The sequence below is a fragment of the Falco punctatus genome (genome assembly GCF_963210335.1).
Source record: "Falco punctatus genome assembly, chromosome: 5".
Classification (NCBI taxonomy): domain Eukaryota; kingdom Metazoa; phylum Chordata; class Aves; order Falconiformes; family Falconidae; genus Falco; species Falco punctatus.
This window is the reverse complement of record NC_137584.1, coordinates 76,121,704-76,140,628: the sequence shown is the minus strand read 5'-3', so window position 1 is coordinate 76,140,628 and position 18,925 is coordinate 76,121,704. Positions and strand designations below refer to the sequence as shown.

Genomic DNA, 18,925 nt, shown 5'->3' with positions numbered 1-18,925 from the left:
TGCAATATAATATAAACATAATTAAAATGTTTCCTTGTATGCAACACTTTTTGGCCACAGTGTTAAATATCATAATCTGTATTTTGTACAAAGAGGAGAACTGGTGTGCCTAAAGCCACAGACAGAATGAGTGGCAAAATGGAAGTTCACTCTGAGACGTCTTGGCTCCCAGCAAGTGATTTGGTCCTGAAGTTTCCTCAGCATTGATCTGTGTTTTTTTGTGCTGGGATCTGACTTACAAATCGATGATCCAAGTGTTCTTGTGAGTGAGATGAATATCTTATACCAACTCTACAAGTAGGTTTGTTTATCCTCCTTTTTTAAAAAACTTGTGAATTTCCTGGAGCTGATCCAAAAATGTGATTTATTTTTTTTCTCCCATAAGAAGGCATAATATTTAGACAAGCCTTTTCCCCCCACACATAAATGAATGAAATCTGTTTTCAGATAAACTCTAGAGAGGCCCAGGAGATACTTTCTTGGCCTTTATTTGTTGTTTAAATATCATTCACCAAATACTGCGAGGCTCTTCAAACCTTCAGCAGGGAGATGCAGGTTCAAACCCCTCAGGCAAAGGGAAGAAACTCTACCTGAATCTCTTCTATTCTGGGTGAATCCACTAAGTACTCAGTTTGTTGTCTAGCTGCAAGTAGCAGCTCTGGGAATTTCAGATCCCTCCTCCTTGATGTTGAGAGCACTCAGCTCATCCTAAAGGTCAACACCTTCTAGGATCATAACCTGAAAGGTCCATACAGATCTAGCCAAGTAGGCTGAGTTCTCAGCACATATTACCACAGAATCACAGAATTATGGAAAGGTTGAGGCTGGAAGGGACCTCTGGCCATCCTCTAGTCCAATCCTCCTGCTCAAAGCAGGGTCAATTAGGAGAGGTTGCTCAGGGCCTTGTCTATTCTATTATCTCAATGGATGGAGACTCCACAAGGCAATGGAGTGCTGAATCCACAACAACAGAGGTTTTTCAGCATCTAGGAGGAGGGGCAAAGGTTCTCAGGGGCCACTGAACAGACAGAACTACGGTGGGGCTGCTCTGAAATACAGGTGTGTCCTTATCACACCTGCTTGTAATAAAGAGAAAGCTGTAATGGAGTTACAGTCTTGGAAAAAATACCAGTTTAGAGGCGCAAAGACTGTTCCTACCTTCACAGTCCTTCATACATCTCAGGGCTTAGCAGGGAAGAATAAACAGAGCTATATGGCCAGTTACTCATTCGTCACGAGAGACTGAGAGTGAGGAAGCCCTCTTTCAACTGCTAGCCTGGTACTGATGGTAAAGTACCTCTACTGTAAGTCAGAATTAGATTCCTCGTTCCCAGGGATGGAGCTGTTCTTGCCTCCCTGCCCTTTACTCAAAGCCAATACCAAACCTATTATCAAGCCCATGGTATTGCTTTTGTTCTTAGACCGCCTTACTTTGAGTCCTAAAGACATATACTGAGACTGAGCTCACTTTAACAGAGACCTATTTGCCTAGACATGCTAACGATGAATTTTTTTCCACTGGAATTTCTGGGAAATTCACCACCATGTGCGTTAATGTTCCAACGGAAAACAAAATGAAGCTCATTTTCTGTCTGTGTGACAAATCCTTGGCCAAACTTGGCAGTGCTACTTGAACTCTTTGTGGTATAAGCTTCCTCCCTTTGGACATGAAGATAATACTCCCAGGTGGTACTAACTCATAGCACGGTTTCCCCAAGGAACCCCATCCTTCATTGGCTCCTGCTGCTTTAAGAAGCAGAATACAAAGACACAGGTTTATTCTGGGTTTTAGAGGACATGAAGAAAATAATATCGGCTTTTTCTGTGTGACATCAATACAGAAATTGACATCATGATTTTTTGGTCTTATTAAATCCCTAAATATCAGGTGCACTGTGTGGACTTCTCATAAGGAGCCAGGATTGTGTCATTTTTGATTACTTCAAATGGTTCTAAGTTTATTATTACTAAAAATGTTCACAGTCTTCAATGTATTGAGGCCTTTAATTAATCTCTGTAAGGCAGGAATATGCTCAACCTCTGGAATATCTGTTTAAGCTACAAAAAGACAAAATTAGTTGTACGATGATTAGGTATATTGATCAAAGCCATCTCAAAAGTCTCTGGCATGACTAATACTTCTCTTTCTCTAAAACAGACTAAAATAATTGAGTTTGGGGGAGTACTGCTAAGTCCAGCAGAGGAACTGCAATGAATGTCTAGGCTGCATGGACATGTAAACATCCAGACTTCATGAAAATTATTCTGTTGCCCCTTGTTTTCTACAAACTTACTTAATGTGGGGTTCAGCGTGGCTGCTGAGTGTTTACTATTATTCTTGTTTTGGTCAGGTTGCATCTTTAGTGTCTAGGTAGGGACTTCTAGGACCCGAAGTAGGGATTCTTTGAACAGCTCATCTCTCTTTACGTTGCCATCCACATAAATCGGCACAATGGGTGGAACGACAGACTGGGAGAATGAACTCAGCGTGGCAGGACTCTCCCCAGCGGTACGGGACAGATCTTCGTGCAAACCCGTAGGTGAGGGATGCCCTCTAGTGCCTAGATTAGATGAAGGGAAAGGTCATTTTTCTTACCAGCTCTAAAAGGAAAATTCCTATATTTTAGCTGATACAATAAAGGCTCCTCCATTAAATGCTAGCATTGCCAAGGCTAAGCCTTACTGCTGGCTCAAAGGAGTCAAAAGCTTCACAAGTGGGAGCAAGAAATGATTTGGGGAGAGATGTCCACTTCTGTTTGGACAGGTCACTTATAAGGTAGAGATATAGCATGAATGTAATTGCAGATGCAGGTAAAATCAATGCATGAATTATTTTAAAACCACCAAATTTTTTTACAAAAAAAAAACGCAAACCCAACCATAAAAAGCACTTATAAAAAAGTCTGGAGTTTGTTTTTCTGTCAAACCTAATTAAGACACTAAATTTCCAGGACACAGAATTGATGGCATTCATCATTTGGGGACCAAAACTCTTGAGAAAAATAGGTCAGCTGTTACTTTTTTCACCGTGCTATCAACTGTCACACTTCTCCCCCACCAACCTTTGTTTAAATGTCTTTCCATTTGTTCCTCCTCCCTTCTCACCCTACAAATAGAAAAAACTTTCCCTCCACCTCCAGCCTCTCCCTCCTCCCCCTGGGTAGCATTTCTGCTGGGTAGAGCATCCGGAGGAGGAGAGAGTAGGAGATTCAGACGCTGAGTGTCCCTCTCCTGGGATGCAACTTCTGCCTTCACTCTGCATAGGAGCATCTCTCACTCTTGCTAGACCCAGGAGACATACATGCTGCTCCATGCACCTGCCCACAGAAACCTGTCAAGGTACGCGGCTGGTCTCTCCGCTGAGGCTTTCCAGAGTTGTCGCTGCCAATTCAGTTTCAGCAACTGTCCTTTTCCATCAGGCAAAGCTTTCTGGTCAATTGTCAAATTATATAGGAAAGGCAGCACTGCCTATAGCTGCAAAGCCACGTGCTGGGTTTGAGGAGAAAGGATCAAGACGCATACTTTGTCTCTGCGGAAGGAAAGAGCTGGGGATATTGCACATAGAGATATTCGATTTAGATTGAAACAAGGCAATCGGTTATAAAAGCCAGGGATTTTAGGCATTTCTTACTTTACTATGAATCCCCCCTGATGTAAATAATAACTGGGCAGAAGGCAGAAAATCTAATGTAAAAGAGGTCGGTTCGTTCACTTTTCCCACGTTTCCACATTCTCCCTTAAAATTAATGTTTGTCCAAATTATGATGTAGAAAAAGAAAGACCATCTTTTACAACATTTTGTGCAAACTACTTTCCCCACCAAGCAGACTTACTTCCTATGTACAGTAATATGAGGGACCTCTATTCACAGAGTTTAACAAAAAATAATATGTACAGAAGTGTATCACAATCCACTCCTAAACACCAAATCATCATTTGGTCTGGCTTAAATATTCTATCTTAGCTCAACAACGAGATATCACAAATCATGTTCTGCAGAGTGTTTTCATGTCCAGGTTTGTATTTTTATTCAGAATTTGATGTTATAATTTAGAATTCCTACTCTGTATGTCATATGGAAGTGTGTGCTTATGTGAATAAATACGCATACTGCTAATGTGCATTCGTAGCGTACATCAGCTTTCCATTTCCAGTAAAAATATGTTTTAAAAATATATTTTAAACATTTTTTATTTATTATCTCACAAAACACAGTAGGTACATTTCTATCTACATTTTTAGCTATCTATAGCCACAAGCAGATAAGTAATTTTGTTTCTTTTTGCTCATGATTTTACCTCTTCATATCCCATTAACATTCAATCACAATAATAATCCTAGCTCCCGGTAAAGTGGGCATGTTTTATATTTTTATATAATTTTCTCAGATCATCAAAACATTTTAGTATAATTTCTTCAGCTCTAGTAAATAATATACACCATCTTTGTAGAGATAAGTTTGAATGACAATTCATCTTTTCATTCCCTTTTTTTCTTTTACATTGAGTGAACACAAACAAATTCCAGTCAGTTTGTTGTTGACCATGTTAAATAAAGGCCTACATTTCATCACATAAAGTTTTGCTTTTCCAATGGCTAAATGTTTAAATTATTTGGTGATTATAGGCCTTATATTGCTACTTGGGTCTGACTGGAAGCAGGACAGAGCTGTATGGACAATGGTAGTTCCACCTGATGACAGCTTCATCTTCTTTCCATGCTGGCATGAAAACAAACCTATCAAGTTGTTTTAATGGAGTTTTGTTGAAAAGCAAACCCTGGTGCTCTTCTACAATTGATTTACTCTTTAGGTCTTTATTTAAGGAAGAGTAAAGGTGTAGCTGAAGTAGAAATTTTGAAGCGGCTCTACAGAAAATTTAGAAGCTACGGCTTAAATTTGTACTCTTTCTCATCCATGAGGAAGTCTGAGATAGATGTTTTAAATACAAAACTGGCAGTCAGCTATATAACTGTTCATTCTGTCTCACTGTTAACATACCACTGAAATCCATTTTAATTTCACCAAAAAATTCTTTTACTTTTCTGGAAGCTGTAAACTAAGTGGAAACCATTTCTCCTTTCAACTCAGAGATAGTGGTTACTTGTTAACTTCTTACTGGTTTAGGCATACGGGAAATCATGTTTAAAAAATCCAAATAAATCCAAATGTTTTTGAGTATAATCTTTATTTTTTTTCTGTAAAATTGGTTACAGCTGCGAAAGTTGTTGTTGATTGGCGTCAGCAAACAAATTCTTTGGGAGCAGTGCATGTATTTTAGTAGTACTTGAATCCGATTAGTTCAGATGAACACAAAACAAAGTACTGGCTCGTGGAAACAAAAAGGTATTTTTCTGCTAAAAACTCCAATGATAGAAGGGGAGGCAATAAACTGAAAAAGTGGAGAATAGAGTCTGGAATAGAGGTCGGTGCATGCTGTTCTTTGTGCCTCACATTGCCCCTGGCACAGGACCACTACTCCCGTGGAAGTTTCCATCGTCCTTGGCTTGGCCAGGTCTGTGCAGAGCAGACCCAGTCCTGCTGGGGACGGGATTTGTCACACCATCTCTATCACAGTTGTGTCTGTCCTCTCATGTCACATTGTAGTCAATAGGGAGAAATCAGCACTTCTGGGTGATTAACGATTAAATTAAATTAAATTAATAATTAAAAATTTGATTATGTTGCTCAGAAAATCTGTGGAACCTCCATGGTCGGAAATGTTAAAGACTAGGCTCGCAAAGGCCATGAATAACCTAATCTAAGGCCATGCTTTCAGCAGCAGGTGATCTCCTGAGCTCACTTCTAACCCGTACTTTTCTGTAATTCCTCTGATCAGCTTTTGCCTTCTACTTTAGTATAGGATGACACATGCTTCAAGTGCTAATTTGTCTCCACTGACTTGAAAGTATTAGGTCAGACATCAATACTGACATTTAATGAGATTAATTCCACTTGCACATGTCTCAAAGGGAAGTGTGACAGTACCTGCATCCTTCCTAATTGTTCACCTGGAGCATCAGCCTAGTCTCCAAAGAGCCAGGGTCCAATGCCACTTCTCATAATGACAAGCAAATACACAACCGAAAAAAAGAAAAATAAAATAGAAACCCCACAGCATCCTAACCCCAAAACTGTTCTGGAGCACATCTCTGTTAGTGCCTCATGCAGATGTGCTTCAACATACACTTCTGGTAGCTGACCTATTTCTACTTTCTACAGTGAGAGGAGAGCAAGTGTCATCTGGAAGTGCCTATTTCTCACCAGGGAAAAACTAACTTAGGCACAGATGTTCACACCCCAGGCAGCTGTGTTTGATCAGATAAATCCCACACCAAGGTTGTCAGAGTCACAGCACGCAGGCCAGAGTGTTCAGTAAACCCTAAAACAAAATTCTGGGTTCTCTAAGCTAGTGGAGGGGGCCAGGTTCTTCCAGAGGCATTTGGCACCAGCATGGAGTTGGGTTATAGTGTCCAGTCTCCATGGTGCGGTAGGGAGATACTCAGTGCCTGCCTCTGTCACAGTCTTCTCACAAAGGCTAGTCAAGCAACGTACTCCCTTTGCCTTGTTTTCCCCACCTATAAAACATCAATTGTGATCTTCATTGTCATCCCTTTTCATTTCGTCTGGTCAATTTTGGTAGCAATATTTTTGGACACAGGATTGTTTCTCATGCCCTACTTTGGGGTCTACTCATCTTTAGCATGGGACACTTGTATTATGCCTGCTGGCTTAACCCTTAAGCAAATATGCTGAAATGTATGTTACCCCTACAGCTCCCTCCTGGGGTAGAAGGCTATTCTTCATTTAGAGATAGAGAAGTGAAGCACCAAAGTCTGAATCTCAGCTCTTCAGAGTTATATATTCCTACCTTCTGTTAATTTTTGTGTCTTAAATATCAATGATGAAGCAGGCTTACAAAACTTGAGCAACTTCCCAGTACTCACGGGTGGCAAGGGAGGGAGCTAAACCCGAGTGTCTTCACTAGTATTTTCTCATGAGAGAAATACCCTTCCTTGCTTCTAGCTGGCACCATCTGATGACTAAGCATGAGCCCAACGGGGCTGAGATCTGTAACTGAGCTTGGGAATAAATGTCTACAAAAGTGATTTGCTATTGTTTGGGGTTTCTTTAAGAGCGGAAGAAATTCTGTAAGCATAACAATAACAACAATAATAATAATAATAACAATAACAACGACAACCACCACCACCACCCTAAAAACTGACTGACCCATTTTGTTTGACCGCAGGGGAAGCGTTACATTTGGCCAGAGATTTCGGCTACACCTGTGAAACAGAGTTCCCTGCCAAGGCAGTAGGAGAGCACATTGCCAGACAGCACATGGAACAGAAAGAGCAGACAGCGAGGAAAAAGATGATCCTAGCGACAAAGTAAGAAGGGAGGGGAAACTAAAAAAGAAATCTGTCTGTCACTTCTCCATTTTGGATCTGGGGGCTGGGGGAGGGAGGAGTGGGAGTATGGAGCTGAGACTGCGGTGACTGCTATCACAACAGTACTCACTGACAGCAAGCGAGAGCAAGCTTCTTTAGAGATGCTGTAAGAACCTTATTGACTACAACGAGATTTTTGTAGCTATGTTCTCATTGCCTGTGGCTAAGGGGGCACATATATCTTCTCAGGTGCTTTGGTTAGGTGAGAGGATATTACCTGGTAAGATCTATAGGACAGAGACTGGCTTTGCCTCCTGTTTGTGAGCAACAGATCTAAGCTTCTACTGAAGTGCTAGTTACTGTGGGATAATTATCATTAGTCTGCTGAGGGAGAGCTGGTTTGCAGAGGGACAGATCCACTCTGGATGGAAATTGTAAGAGTTTCCCTGAAGTCAAAGACACTGGAACAATGCAGACCAGCAGGGGAGCTTTGCTAAAGCCATTAAAGACACACAGAGACACCCGACTGCTCTAAACAAGCCACTCACCACCCTGGAGCAGTAACATTGTGTTAGGATAACGTTTCATCTAGGTTAATTAGCCTTGATGAGGGAGGAATTAGCCTTCATGAGCTATGGGAAGCAGGAATAAATAGTCTGCATGGAACAACGTAAACCTACACTAGGTGTGTGATATGCCTGCATGGGGTAACCTTGAACTTGTTCATACTCTTCCTGTGATTACTGCAGTGTTACACAGTGAGGCTGCAGGAGAGCTGAGGCCAGAAACCTGAGCTGCCAAACCACCATCCCAGTGCTGGAAATGTCTGGAAATCATCCAGTCTGGGAAATACCCAACAGAGAGGAATGAGCCTGTAGTAGGGCAGAAGGTTGACGAGCAACAGGATTGCCCTTTGTATCCCAGCGTCCTTCTGCTTTGCCAGGATCCCTGGCCTTGGTGTCCCTTTTGTATCTAGAGCTCTTTGGCCTGCGGGTGACCCAGAGGTGACACGTATTGAAACATCTCAGGCTTAGGAATCCTGTGATTACAGCCTGTGATCCTTCTTTGGGGTGATAAGCAGAGCACCATGTGGCTCAGGGGGCATTTGCTGGTAATGAAGGTGACGAAAGACCTCACACATCATGGTCTTAAGTCCCTTGTAGATTCAAAGGAATACTGTAAGTGGAATATGGTTTTATTGTTACCTGTATCCACATTTGTTTTAAGGGCCTAAAGGCTTTCAGAAACGTGAGAATAAACCAGCTGGCAAGAAACATCTCCTGGCTGCAAGCTGTGTCTCCCCATCGCTGCATAGCCCATTAACAATCTGCCCCCCTGACTCTGTAAGAGCTGATGGTCCTGCTGGGCAGCACAACCTAACCAAGAGTTAAGGCTGCAGGTTGCCCCAGCTGGAGAATTTGTCCCATCGATAAAATCTTACTCAATGATAAAGATACAGAACTTCCCCCTTCTTTTCTGGCTCTAGCCTCCAAAGGTTGTCCCACTGAGGGACACACAAGGGTCTCACTACCCTTTCTCACCACTCCATACCTACTTTTTCACCACTACCGACTGAGATAGGGAGTTGTGGGCAAGCATTACTCCAAACCCCCATGAACTCTGGGCTTGTAGCCTGCTATCCTGCACTTGCAAGGAACAAAATTACTTTTCTTCCCCCTTCCATCACTTCAAAGCACCAGCAAACTGAGCAGAGAGGTCTGTCGCTAACACAAAGGCAGGCCGTACTCTACTGCAGTCCAAGTGCTTGTTGAGTGGGACAGATGGGTCAATGTGTGTGCTGCTACTGCCCTCTCCTGCCTGGAAGGAGAACAGTGACTCACAGACCGGTCCTGTCCAGGTACTACAGGAGACGTGGGTCCGGGACATAGCTAACGTTAGCATGGTATTTCCCAGACATGCTTCCATGTGTCTGATAGTAAGTACTCTAGGCATTTGCCAGGAGTTTCAATTATTCACTAGGCATATGTAAGCTCTAGGTTTGTCAATTTAGTAATGTCACCATTGCCCTGTCTCATGTGCTTGTGAGTTATGGCACCAGAAAAAGTGGTGCATTGTTATGCTGCCACCAAAAACAACAGTGAGATTCCAGGACGGTAAAATAACTCCTGGCAAGCTTTGCATACGGAAAGAACCGGAGTACCATTGCCTTTGTGTGTTGCCACTGTCCACTGTGGGACAGAGCCAGAAGCCCTGAGAGGTGTGCCTTTGGCAGAACTGAGGAGATCTTCCACACGTGGGGTCTTGAGGAAAAACTAGGGGAAAGAACAAAATTATTTCCAAGATTCCCAGTATATAGGTGAAATTCCATTCTGGAGTCAGACATCCAGCTTCAGTGGCTTGATTCTGTTGCCCAGACATAGGCACCTACTGCCATTTGAGATGAACTGGGTTATCCGGTTTGGTTACCAGCTGCTGCTCCAGAAGCACACAGGTCTCTTTGTGTTACTGTGTTGTTATGGATGAGTTGGGTACTACATATCTATGTGTGGGTAACTGAACAGAGCCTTTACTGTCTGCAGTGCAGCAGTGTCTAGCGTCCTGTAGGAGCTCCCAGTGTTATCAATGGCATCTATAGCTTGTGATCAAGCAATCCACCCACCCTGAGTGGAAGTAGTTCAGCTGCCATGTACAGAACAGTGGTCCATGGGCTAGTGAAGGCTAAAGACTGCTACTTCAGATGCCAGTAGCCCTCTTTAACACAGAGAGGTCACTGAGTTTCAGATGACACTGTCTTCATTGCCCTACCTCATCTGAGGATGTGTTGATATTAACACAGTGAATGAAATCAGGATCATTTTCTATCATGGAACAAACCACATTAATAGTGTCAAACTACCTGACCTACCAAAACCTCTTGGAAATGCTCTCTCACATTCTCTAACTCAGAACCTGCCTAGGACAGTATAAGTTGGTGCAACAAGTTATTCCAACAATACGATGGTCTAAACAATGAAGAATCAGACTTGCCTCGTAATTATCATGGGAAGAAGAGATGATTGGGCTGTGTAGCCAGTATACAGCACTGCACACAAGTGATAGCAAGGGCAGGATGGGAGTGAAGCAAGTTTTGGTTAAGAGCTGAAAGAATAAGAAAGGGGTAAACAACGGGAGAAGCAGGTCTCCTATGATTCTCTTTCTTTCCACTCACCTCCTTCGACTTAGATGATTATCTGGGCACTCCAGAGGAAGATGCTTCAAAAAAAAGGTCTGAATTGTCATAGTTCTGGCCAAAGGGTGTTGATACTGGCCTGTTAACCCTAGACTCTTTAGAAAGGCTTCAGGACATGTCTGTGCAATCCACACAGAAAAAAATAAAATTAAATTAAAAAGAAAATGCTGGCACTTGGTTTTAGAGGGTCTTTAAGCATGTATTAGTTCACCTTGCAGAGGAGTGGGAGACTCTGAGTGACTTTACAACAGGGGATGGAACCTGATCATGTTGCAGCTAGGACAGATGCAGAACTGCTGAAGGCCATATCAATAATTCCACTTGATGGAGAGGCACACTGTCCTTTGGGAAAAATCACAAGAGTTTCACAGCACAAGGCCTTCTACATGTGACAGATATCCACACGTTTATGTGGACCAAAACAGAATAGTGTGAACAACAATTTTATTGTGGCATTGCTTACAGCCAGACCACAATAATCAACATGTGGCTCATGACTCTGGACTCGATTTGCTAGTTTTCTGAAAAAGGAGCTCTGAGACTGGATGCACAAGACCTGCTGAGCATCTCTCTGATATCTGGTCTTTGAATGTCTGGCAGCTCCACCTCACTTTGAATATATCAGACCCATGGGCACAAATTTGTCCCACTCTCGTACTCATCATGAGGCATTTGCTTTGGCCACTGCTAGGGATAGGGTCATGACTAGATGAGCTCTTGCTCTGATCCAGTACAGAGTGTTTTATCTTTTCGTGATCATATACTGGAACATCTGACCATCTATCACAAATCACTAGGTGCCTCCCTTGTAGGAATGACCAGGATTTCTTTTATTAATCTGTGGCCCCTAAGACAGCATAACCATCTTTCTTTGCTTTTTCAAAGTCACAGTCCAACTCGGCAAACAACTGCCAGCCCCTCCCCCTGCCACTACCCCAGGTGATGTTTTATTGGTAGTGGAGGCTCTGAGATACCACTTTGCCTAGAAATCCCCTTGAAAAAAAGTAGGTTATTGCTTTTTACAGGTTTTCATGTATAATAAAAAAGTTTTTTCTTTTCTTTCAATCTGCCATCATTCAGTAAAGACTTTTGACATGTGGAGATGGAAGGGAACTTAATTGCACACTTGGTTCTGACACTTTCCTTTGTCAAAATATAAGAATTTTTAAGATGAACTTTTTCAACAGGTAGAAAGTAGAGGTTGGAGCAAGGAGAGAAGAGCAGTGCTGACAGGGCCAACTGGGGATAGCAGATTGTTTAGAAGCCAAAATGACTGACTGTTTTCAGTTGTTGAAAGGAACTGTTTTTCCTCTAAGGACCTTATTCATTAAAACTGTATGCTGCATTTACATACATTTCTGCTGAATACCTCTCTTTGCCTGAAAGGCTAAGATGATGCTGTCTTTTCAAGCAGTCAGTGTCTAGGTCCATGCAGATGACAAGCATTTACAGAAATAAGACTTGGATGAAGTCCAGCAGCACAGCAGGAAAGAGTTTTCTGCACCTCTTCTCCTCTCAGCTGAGAGAAAGCTATGGTGTCCAAAGTCTATGTCCACAGGTCACAGAATGGTGATATAATGAAGGGTACAACCAGGTTAATACAGTTTCCTTGCTTGTAACTTGGCAATGGAGGACCTTGTAAAGACCAAGAAGCTGAGTTTACCCACTTATTTTCCATTATGCCCTGTTCCAAGGGACAAGAGTTAAAAGATGATAACGAAGAACTCAAACTTTATCTAGGGCCATATGTGCAAAGAGTCTTCTAACAGAAATCACAGACCACAGAGATACTCTTCAGTATTAGAAATTGGCCCCAGGTACAGTGGTTGCAACTATGCTGACAAAGTAAATCACATACACACTGAGTCATCAGATTGCAATTGTCTTTATTATTAAAATGTTAGAATGGCTCCTTGAACTCTTCCAAACACCTTCTGAGCATGTTCTTGGAGATAGCCCACACCAGGATCCATTCTTAGGAAGCCACCCTGTTTAGGAGGCTAGAGGAGCATGACTATATGGACCTCATCAGATGGTGACAATTTGCATGAGGGCATGAGAATGAGCCCTGGCACTGTATACTCTACTAGGTGGCACTGTTTGCTAGGTTACGTGTAGTGGTTGTGACCGGTATTAGGTCAATCCAGCTGAGTGTCAGGCTGGTATCAGGTATTTCAAGTGAGTGTCCTGATCATCTGCTAGGCATCATGCCCTCCTGACCCCACATTATGTGCCTTTATTTCCAATACAGTCAGTGGAGAGTGATATCCTCCTTTAGAGAGGTCCTGATAGAGTTATCCAGACACCTCTCCTTTTTTTGATTAACTGTATCATAAACCCATTGAAAGTAAGTGGTGTTGCTGTTCACCCATGGTCCAGATAGCACTCTTCTAAGGATGTGCACTAAGTGGAGCTCATTTGGTTTCTTTTTTAAAAAAGTACGTTGTTAGAATATTCCTAGACTAATTTATGAACTGACCCAATCCAACAATATCACAAGAATGAAAAGGCCTTATTTTCAGGTCTCTCCTAGTGTTAGGCTCTATATAGAGGCGTGCCAGGGGATGTTTTTAACCCAGGTGCTGAGGCATCCTGAGAAACATAAGGGAAGACTTGAGAGGGAGGACAGCAAGACCATGCATCCTTTCAAAGAAGTTGGGCTACTACGCTGGGGGGAGACCAGGCAAGACAAAGCCTGAGTTCCCGTTACAGGGTGCTGAACTGGGGTCTCGCATCCTACCTACTGAAAGTGTATATTGCCCAGGAAACCACCACCAAGAAGAAGTGGAGATCATGGGATTTGCCTCACTTGCCTGTCTGTTGTGTAGGCACTGACAGCTGAGTGAGTCACTGAGCTCTTCCTACAGTCACCAGCAAGAAGGAAGCACTGTTAGGAAACACGTTCTCTGGACTGCTGTAGACACCTTAAGTTGCCTGATACATGGTAGAAATGTAAAGCAACTTTCATGAATGTTTCAATAAGATATTTAAATCTTGCTGCAAGAATGAATTCTCACTCTGGGCAGACCTGTAGGAGAGGTCTCAGTTGAGGATCTAGCAGTTCTTCTGTCCCAGACTTTTCAAGAAAGCAGAGAATGAACACAAATGGAAGCTAGGAGAGCAAAGGTAGCATTTTCCTTCATAACTCCTAGTGTTCCGTTTGTCTTAAGAGTCAGGGATCAAGAAGGCAAAGCCAAAATGACCAGGACTTCTATTTGCAGATAAACCAGTGCACACAAGCAAACGTACAAGTAGTGGGTTATTTACACAAAGGCTTCAGGCATGTTCTAATGCTAGTTCGTAATTTTCTTTGAGCCATAACCCTTGCTTCTAATGTAGGTGAGCTAACAGACTTAACACTGCCAAACTGGGCCCAATTTGGGAGAGAAATCACATTCTAAAATGTCAGTGTTAATACAGGTCCAGAAGGGATCTATTCCTGTTCAAGAGATTCTGTATGTTGCTGGCTCTGAGAATTTTGGGCAGGGAAGCAAGAGGGGGATTTCTTTGCCTTCAATTTCTTTGACAATGCCTCTGCCAAACATTTCTGTTATGAATGAGATCACTCAGGATAAGGTGACCATGTTATGGGAATCAGCTTTATGGAGTGGATTACACCTGTCTTATTTAAGGTTTTCAACTTTCCTTTTAGACAAATATGTAAAGAATTCCAAGACCTTCTAAGTCAAGACAGATCACCCCTCGGATCCTCCAGACCAACTCCAATATTAGACCTCGACATCCAGAGACATTTAACGCATTTCAGGTATGATTTTGAAAGAGGAACAATTAACTAAAATCCATATTTTGGGTAAAGACTACATATGATATCATAATGGTATTTGTTCCCTTACATAGAGGACTATAATGTCTATAATCCCTTTGTTGTCTGTGCCTATTAAAAGCACATGGCTGCCCAGCAATGTAGTTCAGGTTACTTGCATCCATCCTGCTTCTAGGACCACAGTCTGAATTTGAGTAAGTCATTTTCTACATCTGCTGGCCAGATCTCCCCATCTGGCCAGAAAGCTGTCTTGGCCTAGATATGAGCCAAATCACAAGCCCACCAATGAAGCGGATGGTCCAGAAATGTAGAAACTCAAGTTCAGAGCCAAAAAAACAACAATATGCATGAATCGAAGCAGCAATGAAAGGAAGAGCAGTTAGGCTGCATCCTTACCAATTAACTAAATAGTTCCAGAGCCACCTTCATGCTACTGAGACCATTTGACATCACCTTACCATGACCATACCATTAACTCTTTGGCCTCCAAAGCAGACTAGCCTCAAAGTACACTACCTGCTGTAAGTCCTACTGCACTAATTCCTGAACAACACTGGAAAGGTCTGTGAGAATGTGAGCTGGTTCAGACTGAGAAGCCAGAGACTGCTAATATATTTAGATTCAGTTCCTGGGCCTGTGCCCTAGTGGTATTTAATTTACTGGTGTAGAGAGCCTAAGAAGCTATTATGAAGACAAGGACCCATGGTACATACAGACCAAGTCTAAACTTCATCAGAATTTTATCCAGGTTATGGATAAAAGTGTATAGATGGTTCGGGAGCAGAAACGTTTGTTAGCCCAGGAGTTGCCGTACAGTTTCACATATTTGCTTTAGGCTATGTGATAGATACATTCAAGAGTGATATGGGAACTTCCAGAGGGTCACTTTGAAATAGTAGGGTCATCTCAGATATTTATCAAAGATAAATTTGATGAAAGATCCTAGAGGTGCTCCTGTCTTTGCTCAGACCACAGAGGGGAATACATGACTAGCTGAGGCTACAGATTATTTTTTTCCTAGCCATTAGCTGATATCTGAAAAAATCAACATGTATATAACCTTTCCAGAGAGATTTTACAGACTGTAACACCAAGCCTTAGGATGATGTTGGATGGTTCTTCAGCACAGCCAGATGAGCCATTCTTCACTCATTGGCTGGACAGGCAATTTTTATGCTCCAACATCCCAGCATCATTTAGTTATTAAGTTTCTGATAGAGCATGAGGCACCCAGCAGTCAGGTGGTGTGATGCCTAATGGTTAGTCCCTCAGACTTTGAATGGAATCCAAAATACCCACCATCCCACAATTTCCATCTATTTGTTGGGGGATAAGGAAAGGCAAGGATAACGCGTGGTCCACAAATGCACACATTCCTATTTATACATACATACCTGTGTGGATTCGGTCTGTATACAAACATACCTAGACACTCCCACTTCCATTCTCATGCAGTGATGTGCACACACATATACATACCACTTACGTCTATGTACCCTTTCCCTTATACACATGCACCCCAAAATACCTAACTACACTTGCACAGCAAAAGAGATGTTTATACAGGATACTCATAGAGGGATTTTAATGGGCTACCTAGGCTTGTGGAAAAATAGATAATTCCCCATCACATGCACACAAAGTAAATGTGATACAAGGTAGCTAGTCCCCAAGGATTCCTGTGTTTAAAGAAGAAATAGCAGTCAGGATAAAATGCTGAAGGCTTCAGCTACAAAAGCTGTCAGCTGGTACAGCTCCCATCCTTCTTTCTCTGCCACACTTCAGTAGGTTGGAGTACAAAGCTTCTGTAGGCAGCTCCTGGATCATTCAGCACTTTCATGCCTGCTGTAGGCAATAAGTTTTGGACTGAAGATGGGCACCTAGTAGAGCACAGGTCCTGATCCTACACAGATACTTCCATGGGCTTCAATCAGACAGCCTTCTCTGCTTATGCTTCAGGAACGATGAGTACTGCCAGACCCACAGGCGGAGCTGACGCCATGTTCCTTTTCCACCTACTGTAGAGAAGCTGAGGTCAGACCGAGCTTCTGACCCAGACTTCTAACTCTACTCATCTACATGAAGGTGCTTCCGTGTCAGCCAGGTGTGTAACTCCTGCTGTCGTCTCTAGGGATCTTGTCTGTAGAACCCATGAAATCTGCATTACAATTAAGCAGTCTCTATAAACTCCCTTGACTGAACAGTCTAGTCTAGATCTCCAGCTGAATGGGAGCTTAGCCAATCAGTACACACTAGGCACTTACATTGTAAAGATAAATCTAGTGTAGGCAAAAAAAATATTGTTATTCCCATCCCCTGTATCTGGCAGCCTTCACAGCTAGGTCATTTGAACTCCTACCACTACTTGCTTCTTGGGGTTAAATATCAGAGGAGGCACTTAAGCCTGTCTCAGGTGCCAGGGAAGATGTGAGAATGCAATTCACCATATTTTCCAGGAGCATTAACTATTTTCTGAGGCAAGTTTTCAACACAGACTGCTCCTGGCTGATCGTTTGGTTTCTCTGTCTTTGAGAGATGAGCCTCAGACCGAACCAACCTCTGTCACAGGAAATTTGCTTCTGATCAGCTGGGGATGGGAGAAGAGGAAGAAATTCTTGGTACCCCAACACACACCTTGTAACCAAGGAACAACAAGCTCACTGCTGTCTGAGGCACAGCACAGCTTCCTACTGGTCACAAGCATAAATAGCTGCTTGCCGTTATACATCAGTCAGGAATCTTTTCATAAGAAGGTGTTGAAAGCGTCTACCTAAAAAAGCAGATGCCTAACACCAAGAATTCAAATACTCAAAGTACCTGGGCCCCCACATCCCTGATCACAGGTCCCACTTGAGATTAGATTTCCAAAAGAGCAGGTTGTCCTTATTTATATACAATGAAACGAACACAATTATCATGTATCTATAGATAATGAGCTTTGCAGCAGTATGCTGGAGAAGGATTTGACCTCCATACTATAGTCATCAAATACTCTGATGACATCTACAATAGTCAGAGTCTAAAATTAGACTGTCTTAATAAGTGGCTGGAACTGATTACGCACATTAAATTAATGTTATTTATGACTGAAATGCCCAAGAGCTGTTGATGTTCTACAAATAGGTCTTGCAGAGGAAACATAAATCTGAAGTAGTGACGCCATACAGTCATCACAATTTCTATAACATCCTTTTTCAATAGTGAATTTTTCATCTTCATTTCTATCTGTATTCCAGAACTGTAGGCTTTCTCACAATAAATTCTCTGTCTCCATGCTATATAAATCTCTAGATTGGGATGGAGCCAAAATAGTGCATTTGGCAAGGACAAACCATAGTCTTTCACTGGAATCTCTGACAAGGTTTTGTGAATGTTTTTAGCATAAATATAGCATGTTTTTCAAGCATTATCCAATATGAGATGATTTTTTATTTGGGGGAATCTCATATAGTTTCATACAGATTTAATGTAACAAGAAGAGGTTCAGAAATTCTGCCTTGTAAACCATAATCAAGGCAGTAAAGAAACCACAAGATTAAAAGTGGGTATTTTATACATATATGTGTATGCTTATGTTATAAGATGTCAGAAAGTCAAAGAATTTTTAATGACCAGAAAAATTCACAGGAATCACACAAATCTCTATTATTAGAATAAAATCTAAGATAATGAAAGTCTTTTTGAAGAGCTATAACATCTGACACCTACAGCAGAATCCAGCCTCTACCACCTTGGGGTAAAAAGGAGGGGGTTTTACGAATAAATGACCCTACAGCTGTTAAATGCAGAGTTATGTGCTCCACTTGCTTATGATGTTACTTGCTCAGTGTTATTAAATTAAGACCAGGGTTCACAGGCTGGCACAGGTCAGATCAAAACAGTGTTTCCCATTTCCTCTATTTTAAATCTTCAAGCTCACACTTTTCTCTGAAGTTTTTTTTTCACTAAGTCCCAATTCATCAGGATCTGTAAACATGTGTCCAACCTGAAGTACAGAATAGTTCCCATGAAGGGATCAGAATTGCTGGGTTTGCTCAAACTCCAAACTCAAAGTCCATACAAAGCATAAAACAGGGGAAATCTTCAAAGGAGCTGCCAGTGAGCCTGAAAACTGCTGAGTTTTGCACAGCTTTACCAGATACATGGAAAACAGAGGCTTTCCTACACCCCTGATACAGCCACGTTTGTGCAGCTGCTCTCTGAGATGTCCATCTGACCTGAATACAGAAAACTCAGTGTGCATGAAGAATGATTTCCCAGTCTTGTTTGACTGTGAACAGGCAATTCCATGGATCTTTACCTTCACAGCAGCAGCTGCTGTGCACTACCCAAGCCAGGGCAGTAGTACACATGCTTTATTGAAGATTTCTCCCTTTTCAGCAGATTTTGAGGTAACGTTGCAGAGAAATTATATTTTTATTAGAAAATAGAAGCAGTGCCAGGGACACAGGCATGCATTGCCTGCTTGTGCTCCTTTTTTGAGGAATTCCTGTGGTTTTGTTGCCTGGTCTAACTAGCAGTGTCCCAAACTCTTCCTGGGTGCAGTGATGCATCGTATC

At 42.2% G+C, this 18,925-nt stretch overlaps 1 protein-coding gene across 2 annotated transcripts in view; it reads left to right on the top strand.

Annotated features, from left to right (window-relative positions):
- TFAP2D (transcription factor AP-2 delta) overlaps window positions 1-18,925 on the top strand; it is a 74,109-nt gene that overhangs the window by 42,192 nt on the left and 12,992 nt on the right. For both annotated transcript variants that reach the window (XM_080389158.1, XM_080389157.1), the window contains 2 exons: window positions 7,251-7,392; window positions 14,235-14,348. In XM_080389158.1, coding sequence (XP_080245284.1) covers window positions 7,251-7,392; window positions 14,235-14,348 — 256 coding nt within the window. The remainder of the gene's footprint in view (window positions 1-7,250; window positions 7,393-14,234; window positions 14,349-18,925) is intronic.